Consider the following 26,808-nt stretch of genomic DNA (forward strand, 5'->3'; position numbering starts at 1 on the left):
GAAAACGAAGTTTTTAATTTTACCTTCACTTATTCCTTCCTTGATGCTCTTCCTTACTTTTTTTCTGTATTTATGGTATTGGGTATTGAACCCAGGGCCTTGCACTCCACTGCTGAGCTACTCTCCCAGCCCTGTTTTTCCTTTCTTTATGTAGGCTAAGTCTGAACTATATTATTTTCCTTTTCTCTAAAGAACTTCTTTTAACTTTTCTTCTAAAGCGAGTCTTATAAATAAAATCCCCTCTTTCTATTGGTCCAAGAAAAGTATTTTTGCTTCACTCTTGAAGGATGATTTTGCAGAATTCAGAATTCTAGGTTTCCCCCCTTCTCCTCAACACTCTAAATATTTTACTTCACTCTTTTCTTGCATGTTTTTTCAGAAGTCAGGTGTAACTCTTCTCTTTTCCTCCTTTAAGGAAAAGTGCTTCTTTTTCTTTGGTTTCTTTAAAAATATATATATATATTTTAATCTTTGTTTCCCTGAAGTTTGAATATCATATGCATATATGTAATATTTTTTGGCATTTATCCTATTTGGTGCTTTCTAGCTTCCTGGGTCTGTGGCTTAGTGTCTGACATGAATTTGGTTAATGTATAAGTCAGTATTGTTTCAAATATTATTCTGATGCTTTTCTCTCTCCTTCTGGTGTTTTCATTATGCCTATATTACAACTTTTGTAGTTGTCACATAGTTCTTGGATATTTTCTTCCAACTCATCTTTTCTCTTTTTATTTTTGACTTTTTTCTATGGAAATAACCTCAAGCTCAGAGATTCTTTCCTCATCTATGTTCAATCTACTGCTATCCCCATCAAACACATTCTTCAGTTTTTTATTTTTTAAATTAAAAAAAAAATTTTTGTTGTTGTCGATGGATCCTTATTTATTTATTTATATGTGGTGCTGAGAATCGAACCCAGTGCCTCACACATGCCAGGCAAGCTGTTTACCACTGAGCCACAACCCCAGTCCCTTCATTTCTTTTTATAGTTTTTTTTTTTTTTAATCTATAGAATTTTTCAACTGATTTTTAGAATTTCCATCCCTCTTAAAACTGCCTGGAATTCTCCCCTCCTGCTATATCAGGAAAATGGCTCCACCTCCTTTGAGAGCATAACCAATGTTTCTTAATTGTTACACCTATCCTAACTACCATCCTCTCCTGCCAACACTCCTTTCTCTCTCTACTGGAAAAGTATTTCCTTACTTTTTGTTGGTTTGAGAAAATATTTTTTCCTTCAATTTTGAAGGATTATTTTGCAGAGTACAGAATTCTAGGCTGGTGGGTTGTTTCCTATCTGTCCTTGAGTGTTGTCTACTAAAATTTTCCATTAAAACCCTTAATGTATTAATCATAATTTGTTAAAAATTCCCTGTCTGACAACTCCAGTATTCCTGCCATATCAGATACTAGATCTGATTCTTGTTGGCATTTTCAAACTGTGTTTTTTGCCTTTTAATATGCTTTGTAGTTTATTGTTGGAGGTAGATATAATGTACTGGGTGAAAAGAACTTCTGTCAATAGGCCTTTAGTAATGTAGTGGTAGAGGAAGCATTCTGTAGTCCCAGGCTTTTGTTGAGCCTATGCTCCATCAATAGTGAACTTCATCAGTACTTCTCATTCCTCCTTAGGTGGAAAAGGATGGCTAGAAGGGCTGTAGTTAAATAGTTCTTTCCCTTCAGTTAGTTTCTAGGTTGGGCTCTAGCAAAATAGTTTCTTCTGAGGGCAGGTCTTGTTAAGAACAGAATGTTCTGGTGTGTTTTAAAAGTGTTTCTATTTACCTTCCCAGATATGAGGGTATTTTTCTTTGATATAGTCTCTGAGAACGAGGAACTAGGAGGATTCCTAGAATTACTGCTCACAAAAGTTTGGGATCCTACATTGACCAGGTCTCTTTGGAGTTCTTAATGTTCAGACTTGTCTGTATTAGTCTCCATCAGTTTGTTAATTATAGTTCAGACTTTTTACACCTGCACTGGTTCCTGCAGAGGTTTCTGATTAGGGATTTCTTCTCTGGGGAATTATCTCCTCAGTCTGTCTGTCTCCTCAGTTTCTATGGCAGCAGTTTGTCCTGTGACCTCCTTTATTTTGTGAATCTTAGATAAATTATTGATATTTCAGTTCAGCTTTTTACATTTTATTAGGACAGAGTAGTGACTTTTGAACTTCTTATTTGCTGGACTGGAAACCAGATGCCCAATGGGCAACCTTCTGCTTTGAGGGCACATTAGTTTTATAAGTAAATTTGCTGTCAATCTTAGAGAAAATGAAGAGTACTTAGTTTGGGGAAAAGTATAGTAGACCTTAAAGGATGATTATTATACTGTAACTAAACGGTAAAAACTGAACTATGATTAATAAACTGATGGAGAGATTGATAATTTCACATGATCTTTTATTTTATTTTTAATTTTTTAAAAAATTGATTTTCACATAATCTTTTGACTTTAGTATGAAAAGAAGTGGGTATAAGAGAAAGGAAGATGAATGCAAATACTATTTCAATAATCTGGAAGAGTAATAATTAGAGCATTTCCAGAGAAGATGGATATTAGCCATATACTATAAAATCCAGAATACTTACTGACTGATTTGGATCTCAGTCAAGACAAACGAATTAAGGGTGACCATTATGGTTTTGTTTACAAAGCTGATCGGATGTAGTGTCATTAACTAAAAGGCAGAATGGAAAAGAGTATGATGTTTACGTTGACTGAGGTATATTCAAATGAATATGCTCAGTAAACAGTTGAATAAGTAGATCTTGGAATTTTAGCAAATTAAGTTGGATATAGAAACTCTGTAGTACAAACATTGTCTGTTTTCTATTGGCTGGCACAGTAGATCTAAGGAAAATGTGTATGATGAGAGGACCTAAAGTAACTTTAGGGGTTGTTAATATTTAGATCTTGGAGGAAGAAAAGAATGAAGAAAAACAAAGAATAATTTTAGATATGGGGAAAAGTAGAGAGTGATTTGGTGTTTTAAGTCTGAGGGAGTAGCAGATTCAAATGAAGCAAAGTAGTAAATAAAGACAGGATTAAGGAGGGCACAGTGATCAGTTTGGGTAGAATTGTGTGGAAGTCATATTATGAGAAGAATGGACTTAGTACATGTACTAGGTAGGATTTGATTAGATTGTATGTGACAGAAAACTTTAAATAGTAATAAGTTTAAAATTTCCTTCTCTTAAATGAAAGAAGTATGAAGGTTGAGAATCCAGGAATGACATGTCAGTTTCATAAGGTTGTCAGGGATCTCTACCCCTCCTGCCTTTTTATTCTGGCATTTCTAAAGTGGTCTTATTCTCGTGGTTCAATGTGGAGGTTGGAACTTTAGCCTTCACACCTGCCTTATGAATCAGTAGCAGGATGAAGGAATTTAGAAGAGTATATCCTCTTGTGTCAAACTTCCAAATTCAATATTTTCTTAGTCAAATTTTATGCAAATGTGGTTTTGAAGGTGATAGGAGAATGTTACTTTTTTAGCTGGGGAACAATGTCTAGTAAAAAATGTTTTGGGTTGTTACTCCTCAGTGACCCTGAGGCAGCTTAGAGTCTCTGCTGTCGATGGGGTTAAAATTTGTGTGTGTATGTGTGTGTTTGTATGTGCAGGCATGTTAGAGTTTGTGTGTTTGAAGAAGGAGGATTGCTTGTTAAGGATCTGTACTTTCATTAATCTGCTGTTTTGAAACTTCATGGTAGTGCTCCTGGACATTGCTGTGGATACTGAAAAAAAATACTAAAAGAGGAATATGTGATAGTGCTTTGATTCACTAACCATTCTGCTTTCAATAATTTTGCAGATATTTATGCCAGTCAATTAAGGAAAGCAGACCTTTGTAACATATTTTACATATATTCTATAGATTATATTTTGGTGTGCTAAGAAAACACATTGAAATGGCATGGTAATCTGATTAGTACCATGAACCTATCATAAAACATTTTCTATTTATATGACTGTAATTGACAATATTAGTATAATTTATCCCCTTAAATATTTTAGAATAAAAGACATTTTTAATTATAGGGTAGAATAGGTTAAAAGGATTCAATTAATATAGAACATAGAAATTATCTGCTCTTTGAAAGGCTAACATGTTGGGGAATCTGGAAGGAGTGAATATATTTAGAAATTGCATATGATTTTAGAAAAGAATTTTATAGTGATATATTTCTTATTGTTTCTTAATTGGAACTGCTACTTGCTCTGAATTTACTGACTGAACCAACTAACATAGTATCAGTTGAATATTCTTTGACTATAGAGCCAAATATTAACATGCTTTCATCTTATTTTAGTTTGTAAACATTGGAGCATTGGTATACAGTCAACTATGGAGAATTATGTAGACTTACATTATGGAGAAACAGAGTTTGTCTTAATGTTTGAGGGGACATGCAGAGTGATGGGAGTGGTGGATAACTAACTATATTAGCAGTTACATTAGGTTTAACTTTGACATGTGCGTTTGCTACTTCTTGGTCCCTTACTTGGTCACAATTTGATATTTCCAGGATGATATAATTTCTTTGGATGAAGATAACGAATCATGGTGTTTTGTAATATTTTTCAACATATAGTAGACTAAGCTTCAGGAGTCCTCCATCCTAATTTCAACTCCTTTACTAACTAGTTTTGCTGATCTGGCAGGCCTTAATTCCCTTGTCACATTTTGATAATAAGAGAACTATATAATCTTTTATTTTGCAGGTATTCTTTTCAAAGAATACATCAAACTTCTGTTCGATGTATAAAGTCTTTGCAATATCCTCAGCTTTAGCCTGTACACTTTCAGTGACTGGACAGACATGATTCTCAATCCCCAAATGGTTCATTTACCAACCCATAACATTTTTAAATAGCTCTAATGGTTACCAAAAAATTCTTTGGTATATTGAGTTAAAATGTGCCTTCTTATCACTTTAACCTATTGGTTTAGTTTCACTATTTTATCCATGAGAAGTAAGACCAAGTCCTCTACTATCTGACAGGTTAGTATTTGAGCCTTTTCTTTTTGTGGGATATACATTGCTGACACTTTGAACTGTTGCTCATGATTTGTCTTTTTTCCCTCCTAATCTTTCTAGGACTATTGCTGCTTCTTTTCTAGTTCTTATAGCCTATTAATGCATTTTAAGATAAATTAGCTCTTTCAGCAGTGTAGACAAGTACTCTGTGTGGTTCATGTCCAACTTGCAGTGATCTAAAACCTTTCTTTTCACATGGTCTGTTGTTAACTCATATTTGTCATTCTGTAGAAGCTTTTCAATTCAAGGCAGGATTTTACATTTATATTTTTTAAGTTTATCTCACTGAACTTAGCACAGTGTCTCATAAAGCCACAGTCCTTTGGGATGCTTATTCAGGAATTTAAATGTATTAGTTATCTACTTAGTTTTATTTTTCACATTTGATAATTTTGCTGTTCTAAAATCAAGGAGTTAGTGTGATTATTTTCATCTGGTCTTAGGGAAGTGAACCTCTGAATTCACTCTCCTTTCATTCATTTAGGTTCCCATGAGTTCCAATTGCAGTTAATTCAAAATTAAATATTTGGTGCTTAATTTGGGAGAGGCTCATGTTGTGTTTAATCCCATTTTCTCTCCTCGTCTGTTTTTTCCTTTTATCTATTGATTATTTTAGTTTCCTATGTGGAAATACATTTGAAATAATTATTTTAGGTACAAAAATCACTGAAGAGTCAGTAATTTCATTCAAATTTGAAAAAGATAGTTTTCACTTTCTGGTATTTAAAAAAAACTGTGTGGGTTTTGCTTATGTTTTTGGCTACTAAATGAATTTCTGTATTCCAAAGCTTTTCATACTAACCTAAGTTTTAATTAGGAAATGCCACTTAGATGAACATATTTTCACTTACAAATGTACACAGTAAAGCTTCTTTTTTTAACTGTTGCCTTTTATTTATTTTTTGTTTTGGTACTGGGGGTTGAACACAGAGGTGCTTTACCACTGAGCCACATCCCTAGCCCTTTTAAGTTTTGAGGCAGGATCTTACTAAGTTTCTTAGGGTCTTACTAAGTTATTGAGCCTGCCTTGAACTTGCTAGTCTCTTGCCTCAGCCTCCTGAGTCTCTGGGACTATAGGTGTGTGCCACTATGCCAGGCAAGGCTTCTTTTAATATAAGTTGAAAAATAATTAAAAGAGAACTATGTGAAAAAAATCTGTAATAGAATAAAATTATTATAAGCTGATACTAATTAATAATTTACTTTCATATGTGGAAACATTTTAAAAGCTATAAAACATGTATTATTACTGTTTTGTACCAATAACATAATAACAATAGTAAAATCTTTCTGTTTCATATTGACAAGTAGAATCTGTCTCAATAGAATATTTTGTGAAACCATTTTATTTCAGGAACACAGATTTTTATTTTGGTCTCTTTTTTTTAGTATAATATAGATAATTCTTTCCAGCTATTACAGTTTTTTCAAAAATCCTCTATTTTTCTTGCTTATCCCATTTCCCTTATTGCATGACAAATACTATTTCCTCTGCCCGTTGAAACTCTTGTCAGGAATCTCTTACTATATAAAGTTTCTTTAGTTTCTGAACTCTTGATGCCTTTGCTGCTTCAGTTACCATTATATGCTGCTTTATATTATTGATCTTATTTTAAATTATGTCTTGTCCCATTAATAAGTCTGAAAATTACTTGAGAGCAAGATTTGTATCTTCATTTTGTTTTTGCCTAAGACCTAGAATAGTACTAGAAGCTAACTAACTTGATGGTGATTAGGATAAAATGTATGTATTGGTAAAATTTCTTAGGATGTCTGAAAACAGTTTTTGAGTAGTAGAAACAAACTCTTTCTTGAGATAAAGATAAGTTCCATATCTATATTGCACAAATTCTATATGAGTGGGTTCTAAATTAATGATATTTCTTTTCAGTACTTCATGCAAAGTAGACTTAAGAATTATCTTAAAGGATTAATAAAGTCTCAAAAAGCAAATGCTCTTGATTTCCAAATAGATTGAGAACTAAGAAAAGGCTTAAGCCTTGGGAGGGGAATCTCAGTGATTCTGATATTTTATTTGGAGCTTTAAAAATAGCTTCAAATAATGATTTTTAAAAAATGATCACCGTACATTTATATCCCCTAAATATCAGAGGGAAACTTATCCCTTTTTTTTCTTTTTTTTTTTTTGAGTTGGAGTTGAACACTTGCTGACTTCCTTCTGTGGTATTAGAATCCTGGGCCCTGTGCCCACAGGTATTTTCTTCTGAAGCATTTCTTTGCTATTCTGCTGATGACCTAAGTAGTACAGATTGGTGATGTTGTTGGAATTAGCTATGAGAAAAACATTCAGAATTCCTTTAAAAGTAGAAAATGAATGATAAAACAAGCCTCACTTAATGGTGCATATTAATGTGGTTACTTAAAGTAATGACAGTGATGAGGTAGGTATAAACTAAAGATATCACCAAATATGTCATAGCTACATGAGCATAGGGATTTGGCTAGAGGTAAGGAAGGAACAGGGGAAACATTTAAAAAGGTGTAAGAGAAAGTAAAGAATGTAGAGTGAGTAGGGAGGGGAAGCTAGATAGAAAACCGAGTAGATCTAAATGCCAAAATGGAAAAGAGAATTGATAGGAGTTAAGAAAAAAAAGAGTGGTAAAGCAGGAAGAAATTAAAAATAAGTTGTTTTCAGTGCTTAGTTGTCCAAGTAAAATAATATAATGCCTTAAGGCATTGTCCCCTCATCTCACATTCTTGGAATATATTACTGACATTAATTTTTAGAAAGAGGATATTTTCTTGGTTATTATCTGTTAACATAATTTATTGTTAAATTATCACTGTTCATCTGTAGTTGAGGAAAATGTTACATTTAGATAGTAATTTACAATAAGCTTGGAGATGGAAATAACTCATGACTACATTTTAAAGTATTTTTTCTTGATTAAAGAGATTTATAACATACAGAAAAATACAGAAAAGCTTCATTACTGTAATAACTACTATTATTATTTTTTAATTTTTAAAATTTGTTCTAATTTGTTATACTTGACAGTACAATGCATTTATACATTTCGATAGATAATACATAAATGGAGGATAATCTCTCATTTTTCTGATTATACATGTTATAGGATATTATTATTATTATTATTATCATTATTATTTGGTACTGGGGATTAAACCCAGAAGTGCTTTACCACCAAGGTACATTCCTAGCTCATGTTTTAAAAAAAAATTATTTTGAGACATAGTCTCACTAAGTTGCTTGGATTTCGATAAGTTGCTGAGGCAGGTCTTGAATTTGTGATCCTCTTGCCTCAGCCTCCTGAGTTACTGGGTTTATAGGCATGTACTACCACATCTGGCTTTATAATAACTATTCTTAAATTTTTTTAGATTCAAAGCAAACTGAGTGGATTTCCCATATAACTCCTACCCCCACATATACATTTTCTCCTTCATTATCCACATTCTTCCACCAGTATGGTACATTTGTTAAAATGATGAAATTGCATTCACATCATTATCACACAAAGTTTGTAGTTTACATTGGGGTTCACAATTGGTGATGTACCTTCTATGGATTTGCACAAATATACAATGACATGTTCACCATTATAGCTTACCCAGTAGTTTCACTGTCTTTTTTAGAATGTCATGTGTTGGCATCATGCAGTATTCAGCCTTTTCAGATTGACTTCTTTATTTACTAATATGCATTTAAGCTTCCTCCCTGTCTTTTCATGGTCTTTTAGTGTTGAATAATATTCCATTTCCTGGATGTTTCCAGTTTGTTTCTCCATCCACTAAAAATCATGTAATTGCTTCCAAGTTTTGGTTCTGATGAATAAAGCTGCTGTAAACAATACATTTTTTGTGGACATAAATTTTAAATTTATTTGGGTAAATTCAAGGAGCAAAACTGCTGGATCCTATGGTAAGATTGTTTAGTTTTGGAGTAGGGCCTTAGCTTAGTGGCAGAGTGCTTGCCTGCCATGTGTGAGGCACTAGGTGATCCTTAGCACCACATTAAAAAAAAAAAAAAAAAAAAAAAAAAGATGTTCTGTCCATCTACAACTACAAAAATTTTCTTAGAAAAAGTAGTTTAGTTTTATAGGAGGTGGCCAAACTGTCTTCCAAAGTTGTAGTTCCATACTGAATTATCAGCAATGAATGAAAGTGTCTGTTGTTCTACATTCTTGCTAACATTTGATATGGTCAAGTTTATTACAATTACTTTGTAACACTTTATTCTATATATTTTCATTATTTTATGCATATACAGATGTAAATATTATATCATAATTTAATGATTTCCATAGATTTGAGCATACATGTTATTTCTTTTTTCTTTTCTTTTTCTATTAGTAAAATTCTTTCCTCATAATCTACTATAGGTAGAGTAGTACTACTTATACCTAGAGTATACCTACAGGTATAGCCATATTTTAAAAGTTTCAAAATTCTTAAGATCATTTTTGACTTTTCAAAGTTATACCTTGGGAAACAATTTGCAAAAATACTTTTTTCTATGTTTGTTTATTTATTTATTTATTTTTACAAATGGTGGGAGTCTTACAAATAAAATGTGAAATTTAACAAGATCAAGTTTAAATGTATAGCCCAATCATTTTCTATAAAAAGATTTAATATAATTTGATTTTCATAAATTTTTGTGCTTTATTTACCTATTGTAGAGGTGCTATTATATAATGAAGTTGAAGAAAAGACATTAATATAGTAAATCAACTGATTATTTTGATTAAAATAATAAAAATTCTATACTATGAAATATGTGAATTGGGACACATATGACATGTTTAATTTAAAAGTGAAAATTAAGCCTTACCATTACAGTTATTTTTTGTCTTTTTCCTTAAATAAATTTACTTTGGGCTAAGATAATTAAGCTGTAAAAAATCTCATAGCCTAATCATTTTTAAGCTATTTAAGAATATTTGCTTAATGGTTATATCTTTGCTATTCATATTGGAATGCATGAAGAAATATTCATACTGTCATAAAATTAGTAAATGAAAATTTATTTGAAGACTTTTTTTCTTTGTAACCTCTGTATAACCTCTGTGTTTAGTCTGGATTTATTGAGTAGTAATGAATTGATGTTTTGTGTTTATTGGTTTGCATTTAGCTATTAGGAAATTTCTATAAATAGTATTTGATCTTAGTTAAATCTTGATACCCATTGTGTCACCCCAGCATAAAGTAGGATGGGAATTTATTTTTCAGTTTGGTAAAAGTAATTTATTACCAGTTATGGCATTATTTTCTCGGAAAAGCTATGTTTGTCTCATTAACTCTAAATATAACTACAAGCATCCTTTGATAAAATAATTTGTCTAGGACATATTGCTATTGTTTGAATTCAATAAGTGAACCATTTCTCCTTCTATTGATCTCATTTCAAAATTTAAGATAGAATCTATTAGGGTTTTATATCCTTGATGATGAGACGATAGACCTTTAAGGAATGATGGCTCCTTAACAAATTAAATAAATCTGCTTCTTTATTTCTTCATGTTGAGATCATTCCATAAATTAAATGAGTCATTTTACTTCTTTTGCATGAAAAATATGCTTCTTAATTTTAATCTGTATTTTTATTTTCTGAAATGATACATATTATTTACTTATGAATTAAAATATGTCCATCTTCATTAAAAAAAAAGAACCTGTTAGAAAACTGAACTCTTTAGAATGTCACATGATAAAAATGTGCAGTATGAAAATATGGTAACAAAATTTTTGTCATGATAATGGTTTTTCTTAATGCTTCATGTTCTCCTCAGAGGTAACAGTTCAATAGAAGTTTGGTAATTTGACCAAGTCTTTCACCCGCCTAGAAGTTATTTTAGTGTCTTTGACTTTATACCTAGGATTACTTTTTTGAGGGGCAAAGGATTACTTACCTTTATTTAAAGCTACCTTTCAGCCACATTAATCTGGCTACACTTAAACATATTGTTAAAATCTTGATTTAGGTTGTTAAAATCACCCACCATTTTGAGGGAGAGTTGATAATAGCTTTTACTTTTTCGTTGGGATTAGTTTAGCCCTGCCTCCAAAATGTGACTCCAAGGGTCTCTACTGAATGCTGTTGATATTCACTGAAGTATTTCTACTCTGTCAGTGATTTCCCAGTAGTGTGTGAGCAATAGTTCTTTGTCCTGGTGGAGTTTTACCCAATGTTTGTTTCAAAGGACCCCTGGGCAGATTGTTGGAGTTTTCTTTTTGTGTAGCTTCTTCCTTCCTGGTAATCTGCCCCACAAATTCCAGCTGCCTCCAGATGTGATTATCTTGATCCCAACTCAAGAGACTGCTCTTCTGTTTTGGGGTTTTTCTCTCCCTGCACTGTGTTCTGGAATGTGCTTTGAGGCAGAAAGTGGGAAAATGATTGATCTAACCTAGTTTGTTCCCTTTTTCTCAGGTATTACAAGCCTGCACTGCCTGTTGTTCAGTGTCTAAAATCAGTTATTTTGTATATTATACCAGTCTTAGCAGGAAGGCAAGTACAATCCCACTTGCTCCTCCATGGCATAAGTGGAAATCTGGTGTCTGGTGTTCATTTTGATGTTATAATCTTGCAACAGAGTATAGGAAGACATCCAAACTTTGTGAAAAAGTATGACTCTACTAGTGTTTGGATGAATATAAAGGATGATCTGCCCTCTGAGGATAATACAGAAAGTAAACTGTGACTTAGTCTGTGTACATCAAGATTCCCTATAGGGGTAGTGAGAGCCTGAGTGAAAGAGTAATCTTCAGTTTGAATTGAAGTAAGTACTATTTGTAAGTGAACTCAGTATAGAATTTTCCAATGTATACAAGCTTACCTTGAAGATATATGGAATGTTTTTTTTGAGTTCTTTTTTTTAATTTTTATTAAAAATCATAAATTTCCATAGGGCAATGTTGCTTGATTCATTGTTATTTTTTCCCTTCCCCCCACCCCTCCCACCCCTCTTTCTCTCTATACAGTCCTTCCTTCCTCCATTCTTACCACCCTCCTTATTCCTAACCCTAAACCTAACCCTAAACCTAACACTAACTCCTCCTACCCCCCCATTATATGTCCCCATCCGCTTATCAGCGAGATCATTCGTCCTTTAGTTTTTGAGATTGGCTTATCTTACTTAGCATGATATCCTCCAATTTCATCCATTTGCCTGTAAATGCCATAATTTTATCATTCTCATGGCAGAGTTAATATTCCATTGTATATATATGCCACAGTTTCTTTATCCATTCATCAACTGAAGGGCATCTAGGTTGGTTCCACAATCTGGCTATGGTGAATTGAGCAGCTATGAACATTGATATGGCTGTATCTCTGTAGTATGCTGATTTTAAGTCCTTTGGGTATAGGCCAAGGAGTGGGATAGCTGGGTCAAATGGTGGTTCCATTCCAAGCTTTCTGAGGAATCTCCATACTGCTTTCCAGAGTGGCTGCACTAATTTGCAACCCCACCAGCAATGTATGAGTGTACCTTTTTCCCCACATCCTCGCCAACACCTATTGTTGCTTGTGTTCTTGATAATCGCCATTCTAATTGGGATGAGATGGAATCTTAGGGTAGTTTTGATTTGCATTTCTCTTATTACTAGAGATGTTGGACATTTTTTCATATATCTGTTGATTGCTTGTAGTTCTTCTTCTGTGAAGTGTCTGTTCATTTCCTTAGCCCATTTGTTGATTGGATTATTTGTATTCTTGGTGTAGAGTTTTTTGAGTTCTTTATAGATTCTGGATCAGACTTCCTTAACAGGACTCCCATAGCACAAGAAATAAAAGCAAGAATCAACAACTGGGATAGATTCAAACTAAAAAGCTTTCTCTCAGCAAAGGAAACTATCAGTAATGTGAAGAGAGAGCCTACAGAGTGGGAGAATATCTTTGCCACTCATACTTCAGATAGAGTGCTAATTTCCAGAATCTATATGAAATATTTTTATTAAATTCTGTGAATAACTGTATTTCTACAAACTGCTGATGTCATTGTTCTTAAAATTAATTCTCATTTTTATATCCTTGTGCTTTTCAGTTTTTCTGAGGTTGAGAGTAAACATTTTAACTTTGAATTTGCCTGTCTGAATAAGGCAAGTATTTCTCTTTCTGGGTACAACAAATCATTTAATTCCAGATCCCTATTCCCAGCATTACTTGTCTATATGAACATCAATGAAACATCAGCATAACAAATTTTTTTATGTCCAGCTATCTATCTAATTGTGATGTTCTTGTCTATGTTAACTGATATAATAACTCCTGTTCTAGAACGTAGTTAATGTCAATTTAGAATTCAATATCTGTATGCATATATGAAGGATTATGGAAAATAACATTCCCTTAAGACAATCCCTGGGGAAAACAGGCGGGCATTGTGGCCCAGAGGGAGGGAGAAAAATAAGGCAAGTATTAACCCTTCCCAGTAACAATGAGTCCTGAAGGGACTGAGTGCTAGGCCATGAACTTGAACCCTTTCTTATTGTTAATGTGTCCTGGAAGGAGAAAAGCAAATAGTGAAACTCTGAGTAACAGTGGGTCCAGGAGGAAGAAGATAAACAGTGAATTTGGCTGAGTTCTGAGCTTTTATCCCTTCCCAGAAACAATAGTTTTGAACTTTTTACAACTTTTTTCCTGACTGCCCAAACTGACACATTCTGCTTCAGTCTCCAATGATTAATCCTCATTGTAACCTATAAACTCAGAGCCCCTCTGTAACCTGTGACCATTTCCATCCTGAAAATGAGCCCCTCCAATGCCTGATTGCTTAACTCTGCTTCTGAATAAAGGACAACTTGCTGATCTGTTCGAGGTCTGCTCCTGTTTTTGGTCATTTGTGCTTAAAATATGTTGTCTATTTCTTTAAAACTGATATGAAACTATAAAGAGATAGATATTGCAATTATGATTAAAATAAAGTCTGTGTATTAGCATTATTATGTGGTTTCATAGACAGTTTTTGACACTCTGTTTTCTTAGCCTAACTGTTAATGATGAGGAACTTAACAAAGACAATGTTAGAAACAGATTTCTAATTTTTCACACCTCCTTAACACCAGGTTGTAAGCGCTGTTAAACATTTGATCAGGCTGATCTAGTTTCACTGCTAATAACTGCTTACAGTCCCATGAGTAGCCTCTCAGTGACTGCCAAATGTTCCTTGCTACTCTTCAGCTAACTGTGATCCAGCTAACTATTGGCATTTTATCACCTAGGAGTCACATTAGGTCACTGATATGTGTCAGTCAACACTGGAATTGTACAGTGCCTCAGGAATAAGAGGTCTCTTTTTTATATCCAACATGTCTTTGTAAGACTCTTAGGTGATATTAATCTGTTCTAAATTCTCTATATCTGAGGCTTCTCTTGTCACCAATACTGGGTTTACAATTGAAAGATGAGAAGTGGAATTCAGATGCAAGAGTTTTAGATACATACTATTTATCAGTGCTAAATGACAATAGGTAAGCCATCCTTTCAAACTATCCCTCCCTTAGCGCTCTACCATCCTTTTGAAATTTATTTCCTAACTTTGTTTTATTTCCTTTAAAGAGGAAATAAGAAGGAGAGGGTGGCTAGTGCCTTTTTAGGATCTTTTTATTAAAAAGAAAAGTGGTATGTGTATGTGAGTGTGCACATGTGTGTGTTCCATCAAAACAGAGGAAAGATCAGTGAAGGAGAGGAAGGAGATTGAGGGGGAAGGAGGAGGGATGGGATAAAGGAAGAACAGTGCAATGAATCTAACCTAACTTTCCTATGTACGTATACACCAGTGAATGTCATCTTTATGTATCTCCACAAGGCACGAATTAAAAATATATATAAGAAAAGAGCAGAAAGATCATTAGAGGGAAGGGAACGGGGTGAGAAGCGGAGAGAGAAAAGGGAAGCACTGAGTACTGAGCATATTATTATATTCCATGCTTTTATAATTATGTCAGAATGAATTCTAATGTTATGTGTAACAAATGAGAACAAATAAAAAAGCAAATAAAACACCTAAAATCTACCCCACATAATCAAGTGGGTCAATTTGTATCTTTTTCAAAAATTATTATTTGTATGTAGGCATTAGGAATTAGTCTGAAGAAATTGTTTTGGTAATGTCTATGTTGTGGAACAGCAGAGCATAGTGTTTTAGTAAGAGGTCAAATTTTAAGGATTCCAAGGGGATGTTATGCTAAAATAGGTATCTAAGAGGAAATCATATGCTTCTATCTTGCATGCTTTAATGGAAGTATACAAAAATTCTACAAGTCCCTTCTGCCTGATCTAAGAGTCATTCATTCATTTAAACATATTTATTGTATACCTACTTTTTCAGATGCTAGAGAGAGAGAGTGAGAGAGAGAGAGGAGAGTGAAAGGAGACTGCTAAAGTGTTTGAGGAGTTTAAGTTCAAAAGAAATTAAAACAGCTGTTTTTTGGGGCTATTATTTTATCCTACCTCTCCTCTACCTTTGTATATATAGTTATTAGACAACAAAACCTAAAATTAAAAAAAAGGGAATCATTAATTTGCAGACTTTTGTTTATTTGAATCATTTTTCTTTCTCCTTTCTAAACAAAAGATAACAAAATACAAACAAAATCATTTGTCATCACTGAAATTTTAGATGGATGTTTTCCCATATTAAATGGCTACTCACTCTTACTTTCGAGTTTCAACACTACATCATTTTGGAATATTCAAAGGATAGATTAAAAATGACACGTTTTTAATTAGGTCTTCACAAGACCTAAGTGAACAGTAGATATATTCTATCTTTTATATCAGGTTGATAGACTTGGCCATTTGTTGGTAGTTGGACTTTTCATTGCATAGGCACTTACCTAATGATATTTATTCATAGTGCAAAAGTCTATCCCAAAAGAATACTGAGGCATAATTAAATGGTATCTACAAATGACACATCTTGTACATTTCCCTGAAAATTCATTTAGTTATTAAATCATGTTATTATAGTGTGCATAATATAAAGAAGATTCTTGATGACTTGTGCTCATAAAGTTAAAAATCTTTTCTATAATATAATCATACCCACTTTAATTTTATAAATTTGGATTTTTTAAATTAGACTTTTTATTAATTGACTTATAAAATAATGATTTATTTTATGTAATTGAATTACATATACAACATACATATTGACACTTATGTATATACATATGTAGAAAGTTTAGAAATTAACTTTGAACTATAGGCAGTATTTACTATTTATGATTTGGTAAACTCATTTAGAAATTAGCAGTATTGTCTTAGAAAACTTCAATTTTTGTGTCTTGCCTATAGTTCCTTAGTTTCTACAATTTCATTCAGAGGAAGAAATTTGAAGTCAAATTAGGTAGCTCAATTGTAGAAAGAATTGAATGAAGTAAGGTCTGTGCCCTTTCCCAGGCTGTAAATTCAAGGATAGTTGAGTGTTGAGTATTTGCTATAATTGGGCTGTGTTTTGGAGGGGAAAGGGTGTTACTAGGGATTGAACCCAGGGGCACTTTACCACTGAGCCAAATCCTCAGTCATTTTAAATTTTATTTTGAGAGAGTTTCACTGAGTTGCCCCAGCTGGCTTGAACTTGTTATCATATTGCCTTGGCTTCCTGATTCACTGCGATTATAGCAGTGCACCACTGTGCCTGGCTCCTTGAATGAATATATTTAAATTCACAGTTATATTTGCAAACATGAAAATTAATGTAGAATAGTGATTGTAAATTCCATCAATTCCATTTTTATTTATTTTTATTGTTCTACATATTCTTTGCTTAAAAAAAATCCTTGTGCTTTTTTCTGCATGTAAGATAATTTATTTAGGTTAGATGGCTAGTATAAATTACTGGAATATATGAACTTTTTTTTTGAAAGTTCTTGACTTGTTTATTGACAAAGTGGTTCTATAAACAGTTGTATCAGATTATTGTGATCAGTATTGTTGAGTATCCATGTCATTGCATGTTATATATTTAAAAGAGAATTTAAATTCCAATGTTGCTTTAATATGTATTTCTTTGATTACCAGTGCCATTTAACATTTTCCATTTTTTAAAATTGGTTGTGATGTTTGTTTCTTTTAATTCAAGAGCAAAACAAATAACCTTATTAAAAAATAATTAAATGATCAATAGGTATATTAAAAAATACTCAGCATCACTGATTATCAGAGGAATGCAAATTAAAACCACAGTGAAGGGCAGAGTGGTGTATGTCTGTAATCTCAGTGACTCGGGAGGCTGAGGAAGGAGGATCACAAGTTTGAGGCCAGATTCAGCAATTTAGTGAGACCTTGTCTCAAACAAACACCCCCGCAATGATGCTGGGTATGGTGGCACATACCTGTAATCCTGGTTAAGGGAGATGTATTACAAATTTGAGGTCAGCCTGGGCAGTTCAGCAAGACCCTGTTCCTTCCTTCCTTCCTCCCTCCCTCCCTCCCTCCCTTCCTTCCTTCATTCCTTCCTTGCTAGGAGTTGAACCTGGGGCCATGTGCATGCCAGGCAAGCATTCTACCACAGAGCCAAATCCCAAACCTCCAAATTTTTTAAAATGGGTATGGGATAGAGTGGTGGTACTGGCAGGTGAGCTTAGTGGTAGAGTGCTTACCTAGCATGTACAGGGCCCTGAATTTAATCCTCAGTAGCACAAAAATTAAAATTTTAAAAGGAAATAAAATGAAACAACAGCAGCCCCAAATAAGATGTCACCTCACATCTGTTAGAATGTCTTATAAAAAAAGAAAAAAAGATAAGCACTGGTAAGGATGTGGGAAAAAGGGAACTTGTACACTGTTAACGGGAATACAAATCAGTAGAGAATTAGTACAGCCATTATGAAAACAGCATGGACGTTCCTCAAAAAAAAACTATAGAAAGAATTACCAAGTGATCCAGAAATTCTACCACTGGGCGTAGATACAAAGGAAAGAAATTGGTATGTCAATAAGATATGTACATTCCCATGTTCATTGCAGCATTATTCACAGTGGCCTACATATGAAATCAACCTAAGTGTTAATCAATGGAAAAATGGATAAAGAAAATGTGGAATACATTAAATACTCTTCAGCCTTAAAAAAGGAAATCCTGTCATTGATAGAAATGGATGAGTTTGGAGGACCTTATGTTAAGTAATAAGCCAGGCAGAGAAAGGTAAATGCCACATGATCTCATTATATGTGGAATTTAAAAACTTCAAACTCATAGTAGAGAATACAAAATGGATTACTAAGGATTGGGAGTGGTGATAATTGGGAGATGTTGGTCAAAGGATAGAAAAATTCAGTTACAAGAAATAAATTCAGGAGATCTATTGTACAATATGGTTACTGCAGTTTAACAATGTATTAAGTAGTTGAAAATTGTTAAAAGAGTAGATGTTAGGTGTTTTCACCACCAACTAATAAATAAATGAGGTAATCAATGTGTTAATTAGCTTGATATAGCCTTTCAAAATTTTATACATATCAAAACATCATAATGTATGTCATAAATACAAATTTGTCATTAAAAATTAAAAAATAAAGTTGCCAAAAAAAATCTAAATGCCTTCTTCTCTCAAAGACAATTACTGACTAAAAGTAATAAGAAAACACACTGTGAAAAAATATTTGCAGAAAATCTATCAGGTTTAACATTTTTGCATAGCCACATACTTTAGACTTTGTTAGTGTGAGTGGCATAAAGTCTAATCTTTTACTGGAGTCATAAAACCACCATTATGATTGTTAGAGGACAGTGCTATAATAAGAGTTGCCTCAGGCCTTCTGTGGGAGGCACAGGGATGTCCTCTCTTACTCTTAAGTAGGCCATACTGGTTTTACTGTTTTACTTAGTTTCTGACCCATCTCTCCTAGTTGAATTTTATCTGTCACTTTTTATTAATGTTTCTACTAGTAGTAGTAAGTCATATTTCCTTCTGTATATACATTGTATGTATTTGGTACTTATTAATTTTAATAATGGTTTGAACATTTTTTGATTAAATTTTTAATGTAACATTATACACATATATCACTAATTTCTCTGTTATCAGATATTTAGGTTGCCAGTTTTTACTGTTATAATTTTTCCACAAGCATCATTATGAATAGTTTGAATTTCTGATTATTTAGAATAGATGAGGCAAAAGGAATATGTTTGGGAAATTCTGTTCATAGAGTTGATAATTAAAATACAGGAGGATTGCTGGTTTTGTATTATGGAGTCATCATGGTAGTAGAGTTAGTTAGATGTTCATCCATGCATCATTTCCTGCCACTCTTTTTGGAATATAGGTCCTAACTATCTAGAAGCATTAATTTTGTTTAAAGGAGCTTACAGAACATGGGTAATTGAGGTGGCCTTAGCCCCCATTCCATTCCATCACCCGATTTGTAATGATGAGCTGCTACAGCAGATTCTAAAGTAGCAGAGTGGGCACATACCCAGGGGAAGGCACTTCAGAGTCATGTTATTTGAAACTCTTTGCCCCATTGATTCTGAACCTTTCCCAATATACTTTTTTTTTTTTTTTTAATATTCACTGCCTAGATCCAAAGAGGAAGAAAGTGGGGATTATTGCTTGTAATTGTACTTGTATTAGGCATTATTTTGCTTTTCATTTTACTTGTAATTAGATATTTTTGGTTACTTAAATAGGAAACATAGAAGAAATTATTAGTGCCTTTACTATCACAAGGAACAGATTACAAATGATAGAGAAGTAACTCACTTGACTTTAAGGAATGGGGTTTTTTGAAAGGACACAGCAATAATTGAGCTATGGCCTTAACTGTTCTGAGGTCTGTTCTCTTTCCCATAGTCCCACCATGCTGACTCTGCTACAATTTTGCCTCTTACTTTCAAATTCCCAAACTTGGTGGAACATTTTTATGTTTTGTTTTTAACATAGACCACCTATTTCTTGTAGTGTATACCATTGATTTGACTCTGGACCCAAGGTTTTGCAACCACAAGGAATTACTGTAGGTTGTTTCTTCTCACTTGGGCAGTAGGGCAGCACTGCCACTGGCAGGCCAATTTTGAGGCTTTACAGTCTAACCAGGAAGATTTTACAATTTTTTTCTTTTCTCAGTACAATTTGTCATCATGGTCAATGAATAGGATGATAGGTGGGGAATGGTAGTGGAGAGGCAAGTGTGTGTGGTATATCTGAAGAATGTATGCTAAGAATCACTAGCAGGAATATTTGTTTGAAACTACAGGGGTAGTATCTTTTCTGATGTACTCTGGGGATGAGTCACACTTCCACTGGGAGATATAGCTTCTGAAAGGAGCAAAAACTGTATCACATGACTTAGGATAGGAAAAAGAGTACTTGATCTAGGAAGTGTCATTGAATTGAAAAGAAGTGGGAAAATGGAGAAAGAATTACATGGACAGAGCAACTTATTTTGCCACGGGTTCTTTTTGTATGACAGATGTATAGTATGTTTTCATGAAAATGAAGAACATTATCACTTTTGCAAATGCCATCAAAAATTCCCTTGGCAAGAGAAGTGGTACAGTATACAGAATTGTGATTATTGTTACATTGTATTGTTTACTGTAAACCTGATCCAATATTGGTAAATATAGTGTAACAGAAACTGAAACTGTTATGAGCTATCTGGGGCATCAGTCCAAGATATCATTAAAAATACTGCCTCAGACTAATTTGGGTTTATGAATAATATTTTAACAGCTCAACATGAAATTGAGCCACATGGTGTATCCTAAAACCTCTGAATCCACAAGATAGCAAGGAATAGTGTTAGTGTATACTACATATTCAGTATTATACATTTGAACAATAAATTTATATGTAATTTTATATTAACCTATAAACTGTAAATGCCCCATACTTAATATGATGTTCTTTTTGAAGTTTACATAATACTGTTTTTTTATGAATTTGAATGTGTTATAAACTAAAATATTACTTAGTCTAACATTCAAACCTAAAGAATAAGGAGTGGTTACTGAAAAAGTGTTAAAATGAAATTCAGCACAAATTTTGGCATATGGTTCTGCACATAACTAGGGTTTATGCTAGTATTTACTGTAAAGATTGAAGGAAATAAAGTTGTTGGAAAAGTCAAATAACAATTCATTTATTTTACCAATAAAATAATTTTAAGAGCTTATTAATGTTTAGTTATAAATTTTTAAGTATAAAATGAGCAGTGAGGTTTTGATAAGTGAGATGATTCAAGAGAAAAATCTATATTTTAATATTTCTTCTCCCCCCAAAATATTTTTCTTTATATACTATTTTAATTAATTTAAATTCTTTCTTAATATAAAAACATAAATTCCCATTAAAATGGTATAGGAAGGGTTTATTTTCTTTCAGTGTTAGAATATAAAATATTTTTGCTGTGAAAAGATTTGAAGAATGAATTTTACATATTCGTCTTCTCAACAAATGTTTTGTTCATTTTCCAGGTTAGCACTCTATGTATATGAATATCTGCTCCATGTAGGAGCTCAGAAATCGGCCCAAACATTTTTATCAGAGGTATGTTTTATATATTTTCTGCATTGCACTTTGATTTTTTATGTAAATGAATGAAAAATATATTTTTGACAATTATTTGAAAAAATGTTTTACATTATATATTGAATGCTCAGTTATCAATATGTGTAATATAGTCTTTGTAGGTTATATATCAGCATTTTTAGTATGCAAAATGCCATTTCTGTGCCACTCAGTAACCTAGCCACCCTTGCATGACAACAATAATCAAGAAATTTGCTTAAAAAACTACCATACCTCTAGTTCTAACAGCATTTTATTTGATCATTGTTTTCAATTTTGGAAAATATGGTTTTTGTTTGCTTTTATTTTGCATAGGTAATAGTTGATTGCTTTAAAAATATTTTGATAATCTTATTTTGATGATTTGTTAATATTTCTCTTCTCCTCCTTCACTTTTTTCTGCTTTGCATTTAAACTTTCTCTTACTGAGAAAGTTTACATTATATTGATAGGGATGACAAGGGTACTGAGTTCTGTTATGTGGAAGGCACATAATGTGCCAAAGTACATCACATATGTTACTTCCAATTATTTTTTTATTAGAGTTTTATAGTAATATGTAGTGTTTGGATTCATCTCAACAAACTCATACATGCATGGAATTTGATCTCAATTCATAATCCTCCCTTAGCCCTCCCCCTTTTCCTTCCCATTCTCTTTCCCCTCTCTCGTATACCTTCCTCTATTCTACTAGACTTCCTTTCACTTGTCTCTTGATTTATATTTGATTGGTTCTTTCCAACTATGTAATGGTGAAGTTCTGTGTGTTATATTTATTTATGCACATAACATGATTAAAAATTTCTTTTACTTGTAGATGGACGCAATACCTTTATTTTACATTATTTATATATATGTGTTTTTTATATGGTGCTGAGGATTGCACCTGGTACCTCACGCATGCTAGTCAAGCACTTGACTACTGAGGTGCAATGCATAATGTTGAACCAAATTTTCATCCCTAGAATGAAACCCACATAACATGGTCTTTAAATAATTCATTCTGCATTTCCTCCTCTTACTTCTCTCTCCACTTTGTCTGTCTCTTGATCTCCTTCTACATTACTCATGTTTCCTTTATGTTATCCAGTCCTTCCCTCCCCCTTTCATTTATTTTACTCTAGCTTCTTGCATGTGAGAGAAAACATTTAACCTTTGAGTTTCTGAGTTTGGCTTATTTCACTTAGCATGATATTCTCCATTTCCATCCATTTACCAGCAAATGCCATAATTTTATTTTTGTTTAAGGTTGAGTTAGAACTCCATTCCATATATATATATATATCACAATTTCTTAATCCATTCATCTACTGATGGGCACCTGAGTTGATTCCATAATTTATCTCTTGTGAATTATGCTGCAGTAAACATTGAGGTGGCTGTTATCACTGTGGTATTACAATTTTAGATCTTTTGGGAAAATGCCAAGGAGTGGGATAGCTGGGTCATTGTTCTATATCTCGTTTTTTGAGGATTCTTCATAGTGCTTTCCAGATTTGTTGAACTAGTCTACAGTTCCACTAACAATGTTAAGTGTACCTTTTCCCCCCACAACCACACCCAGATTTATTATTACTTGTATTCTTGATCATTGCCATTCTCACTGGAGTAAGAGTGAAATCTTAGTGTAGTTTCAATTTGGCATTTCCCCGATTGCCAGAGATGTTGAACATTTTTTCACGTATTGGTTGCCATTTGTTTCTTCTTTTGAGAAGTTTTCTACTTAGTTCTTTTAGCCTATTTTGTTGATTGATGTTTTTTTGGTGTTAAGTTTTTTGGGTTCTTTATATATTCTGGATATTAATTTCCAATCAGAGGAGTAGCTGACCAAAATTTTCTCTCCATTCTGTTGGCTCTCTCTTCATGCTCTTAGTTTTTTCCTTTGATTTGCGTAAGTTTTATTAGTTTTATGGCATCTTACTTATTGATTCTTGGTTGTAATTTTTGTACTTTGGGGATCTTGTTAAGGTACTTGGTACCAGCACCTATGTGACAAAGTGTTTGACCCTGTGTTTTTTTCCTACATTGGTATGATTTCTGGTCTAATTCCCAAATCTTGAAAACATTTTGATTTGACTCCTGTGAAGGTTGAGAGATGGGGGTCTAGTTTCATTTTCTACTATATCCAGTTATCCTAGCACCATTTGTTACAAAGGTTGTCTCTTCTCCAAACATAAGTTTGGCACATCTGTCAAATATCAGATGACTGTACAATATTGATTTGTCTCTGTGTCTTCTATTCTGTTCCATTGGTCTCATGTCCTATTTTTTATGCAATAGAATGCTGTTTTTGTTTTTGTTTTTACTAACTGTTCTGTAGTATAATTTCAGATCAGGTATTGTGAAGTTTCTTGCTTTGGTTTATTGCTTGGTATTGATTTGGCTATTCTAGGTCTCTTATTCTTTCAAATGAATTAAGAATCATTTTTGCTAATTCTGTGAAGAATGTTAACAGTATTTTGATGGGGCTTGCATTGAATCTGTATTGCCTTTTGGGAGTATGGCCGTTTGATAATATGACTCTGCCTATCCAGGAAACATGTGATGTCTTTCCATCTTCTAAGGTCTTCTTCAATTTTTTTCTTCAGTATTCTAGAATTTTCATTGTACAGCTCTTTACCCTCCTTGGTTAGATTAAACTCCCAAGTATTTAATTTTTTGGAGGTTATTGTAATGGGATGATTCTCCTGATTTCTTCTTCAACTGAAACACTGTTTGGAGTATAGGAGAACTATTGATTTATGGGTGTTGATCTTGCATCCTGCTACTTTGCTAAATTCATTTATAAGCTCTAGAAGTCTTATGATATAGATTTTGGATTTCTAGGTATATTGTCAACAAACTATGATAGTTTGTCTTTTTCTTTTTCTATTTGTATACCTTTGATTTCCTTTTCTTGCCTGATCACTCTGGATAATGTTTTGAGAACTATATTGCATTGGAGTGGTGAGAATGAACAGCTTTGTCTTATTCCTGACTTTAGAGGAAATGCTTATAGCTTTGCCCCATTTAGTATGATGTTGGCTTTGGTTTTGTCATTAATGGCCTTTATGATGTTAAAGCAAGTTCTTTTGATCCCTAGCTGCTCTAGTTTTTTTTTTTTTAACATGAATGAGTGTTGGGTTTTTATCAAAGGCCTTTTCTGTATCTATTGAGATGATCATGTGATTTTGTCCTTAATCTTATTTAAGTGATGAATTACATTTATTGATTTGCATAATGTTGAACCAATTTTCATCCTTAGAATTAAACCCACTTGATGTATTATCTTTTTCTATTATCATGGTGTATTATCTTTTGATGTGTTTTTTAAAATGCAGTTTGCTAATATATGACTAAGGGTTTTTGTGTCTATATTCATCAGGGATATTGATGTGTAGTTTTTCTTTCCTTGATGCATCTTTGTCTGTTTGGCTTCACATAATGTAATTGGAGTGTTCCCTCCCCTTCCAATTCATGGAATAGTTTTAGAAAGACTGGTACTAGTTCTGTAAGTTTTGTAGAACTCAGCTGAGAATCCATCTGGTCCTGGGTTTCTCTTTTGGAGGCTTTTAATTGCTGTTTCAATTTCATTACTTGATATTGGTCTGTTTGGGTCTCCTATATCTTTCTGATTCAATTTGGGCAGGTCATTTGTGTCTAGAAATTTGTCAGTGTCTTCCAGATTTTCCAGTTTATTAGAGTACAAATTTTCAAAATAGGTTCTGATAATCCTTTGGATTTCAGAAGGGTCTGTGGTGATATATGCCGTTTTCACCTCTGTTCTTGTTGATTTGGCTCTTCTCGCTCTTACTTTTGGTTAGTTTGATTTGGAGTTTGTCCATCTTATTTATCTTTTCAAAGAACCAACTCTTGTTGCATTGATCCTATGTATTGATTTTTTATTCACTGTTTCATTGATTTTGGCTCTGATCTTAATTATTTCCTATTTCCTACTGATTTTGGAATTTGTTCTTTTTCTAAGGCCTTCAGGTGGAGCATACTCTTATTTATTTGAGATCTCGATTTTTAATGTAAGCACTCAGTGCTATAAATTTGCCTCTTAGAACTGTGTTCCTGCTCTCCCAGGGATTTTGAAATGTTGTATCTCTGTTCTCATTTATTTCTAAGAATCTCTCTATTTCTATTCTCATTTCTTCTTTGATCCATTTTTCATTTAAGAGAGTATTGTTCAATCACCAAGTTTATGTGGTTTCTATTATTTTTCTTTCTTTTAGTTGTTGTTGGACCTTTTTAAAATTCATTTTATTTATATGCAGTGCGAGAATCAAATTCAGTGCCTCAAACATGCTAGGCAAGTGGCTCTACTATTGAGCCACAACCCCAGACTCTCTTATTTTTTTGCTGCTGATTTGTATGTACCTTCAGGCCATTATGATCTGATAGGATACATGGGATTACATTGATTTTTTTTTTTTTTTGGTATTGCTAAGATTTGCTTTGTGGCCTAGAATATGATGTGTAGTTTAGAAAAAGCTCCATGTATAGCTGAGAAGAACATGAGTTCATGCAGTTTTGGGATGGAATAGTCTATAGATATATTAGATTCCATTTGATTTAGAATATTATTTAGGTTGGAGATATATTTATTGATTTTATGTTTTGATGGCCTATTGGTAATAAAGGTGTGTTGAAATCACCCAGTATTATTGTGTTGGAGTCTATGTGGGATTTATTCAGTTTTCATGGAGGTTTTTGTTTTATTTTAAAAAATGTGTTTTTTTTAAAAATGTAATTAGATGCATTTAATTTTGGGCATTAATATTACTATCTTTGTCTCTTCTTGTTGGATTATTCCCTTTCTAGAATGTTGTCACCTTTTTTGTCCTTTTGATTATTTTTTGTTTGAAATCAGCTTTGTGAGATAAGAGAGTAGCTACTCCTTTTTGTTTTAGTGGTCCGTATGCATCGAAATTTTTTTCCTTCCTTTTACCTGTGAATGTCTTTGCCTATTAGATGAGTCTTTTGTAAATAGCATATAGTTGAATCTTATTTTTTGATCATTCTACTAATCTGTGTCTTTTTAATTGGGGAGTTGAGACCATTAATATTCAGCATTAGTATGAATATGTGTTTGTGGTTTCTGTCATTTTGGTGTTTTGCTGTGTTTTATTCTGCCTTGGTTATCATTTAGTAGGTTATTCCTCTATTGAACTTTCCTCTGGGAAGTTTGGGAATTGTTTTTTAGGTTCCTTTAGTATTCTTTGTGGTGCTTGATTGGTGGCTCATAATTCTTTTAGTTAATTTTTGTCTGGAAAGTTTTTATTTGCC

General features: G+C 33.0%; 1 protein-coding gene across 5 annotated transcripts in view; it reads left to right on the top strand.

The window, feature by feature from the left end:
* Positions 1-26,808, top strand: part of SSBP2 (single stranded DNA binding protein 2) — a 360,390-nt gene that overhangs the window by 96,329 nt on the left and 237,253 nt on the right. For all 5 annotated transcript variants that reach the window (XM_079145559.1, XM_079145558.1, XM_079145556.1 and 2 more), the window contains exon 2: positions 21,444-21,516. In XM_079145559.1, the coding sequence (XP_079001685.1) occupies positions 21,444-21,516 (73 nt within the window). The remainder of the gene's footprint in view (positions 1-21,443; positions 21,517-26,808) is intronic.

The sequence above is a fragment of the Sciurus vulgaris genome, assembly GCF_902686455.1.
Source record: "Sciurus vulgaris genome assembly, chromosome: 6".
NCBI lineage: Eukaryota > Metazoa > Chordata > Mammalia > Rodentia > Sciuridae > Sciurus > Sciurus vulgaris.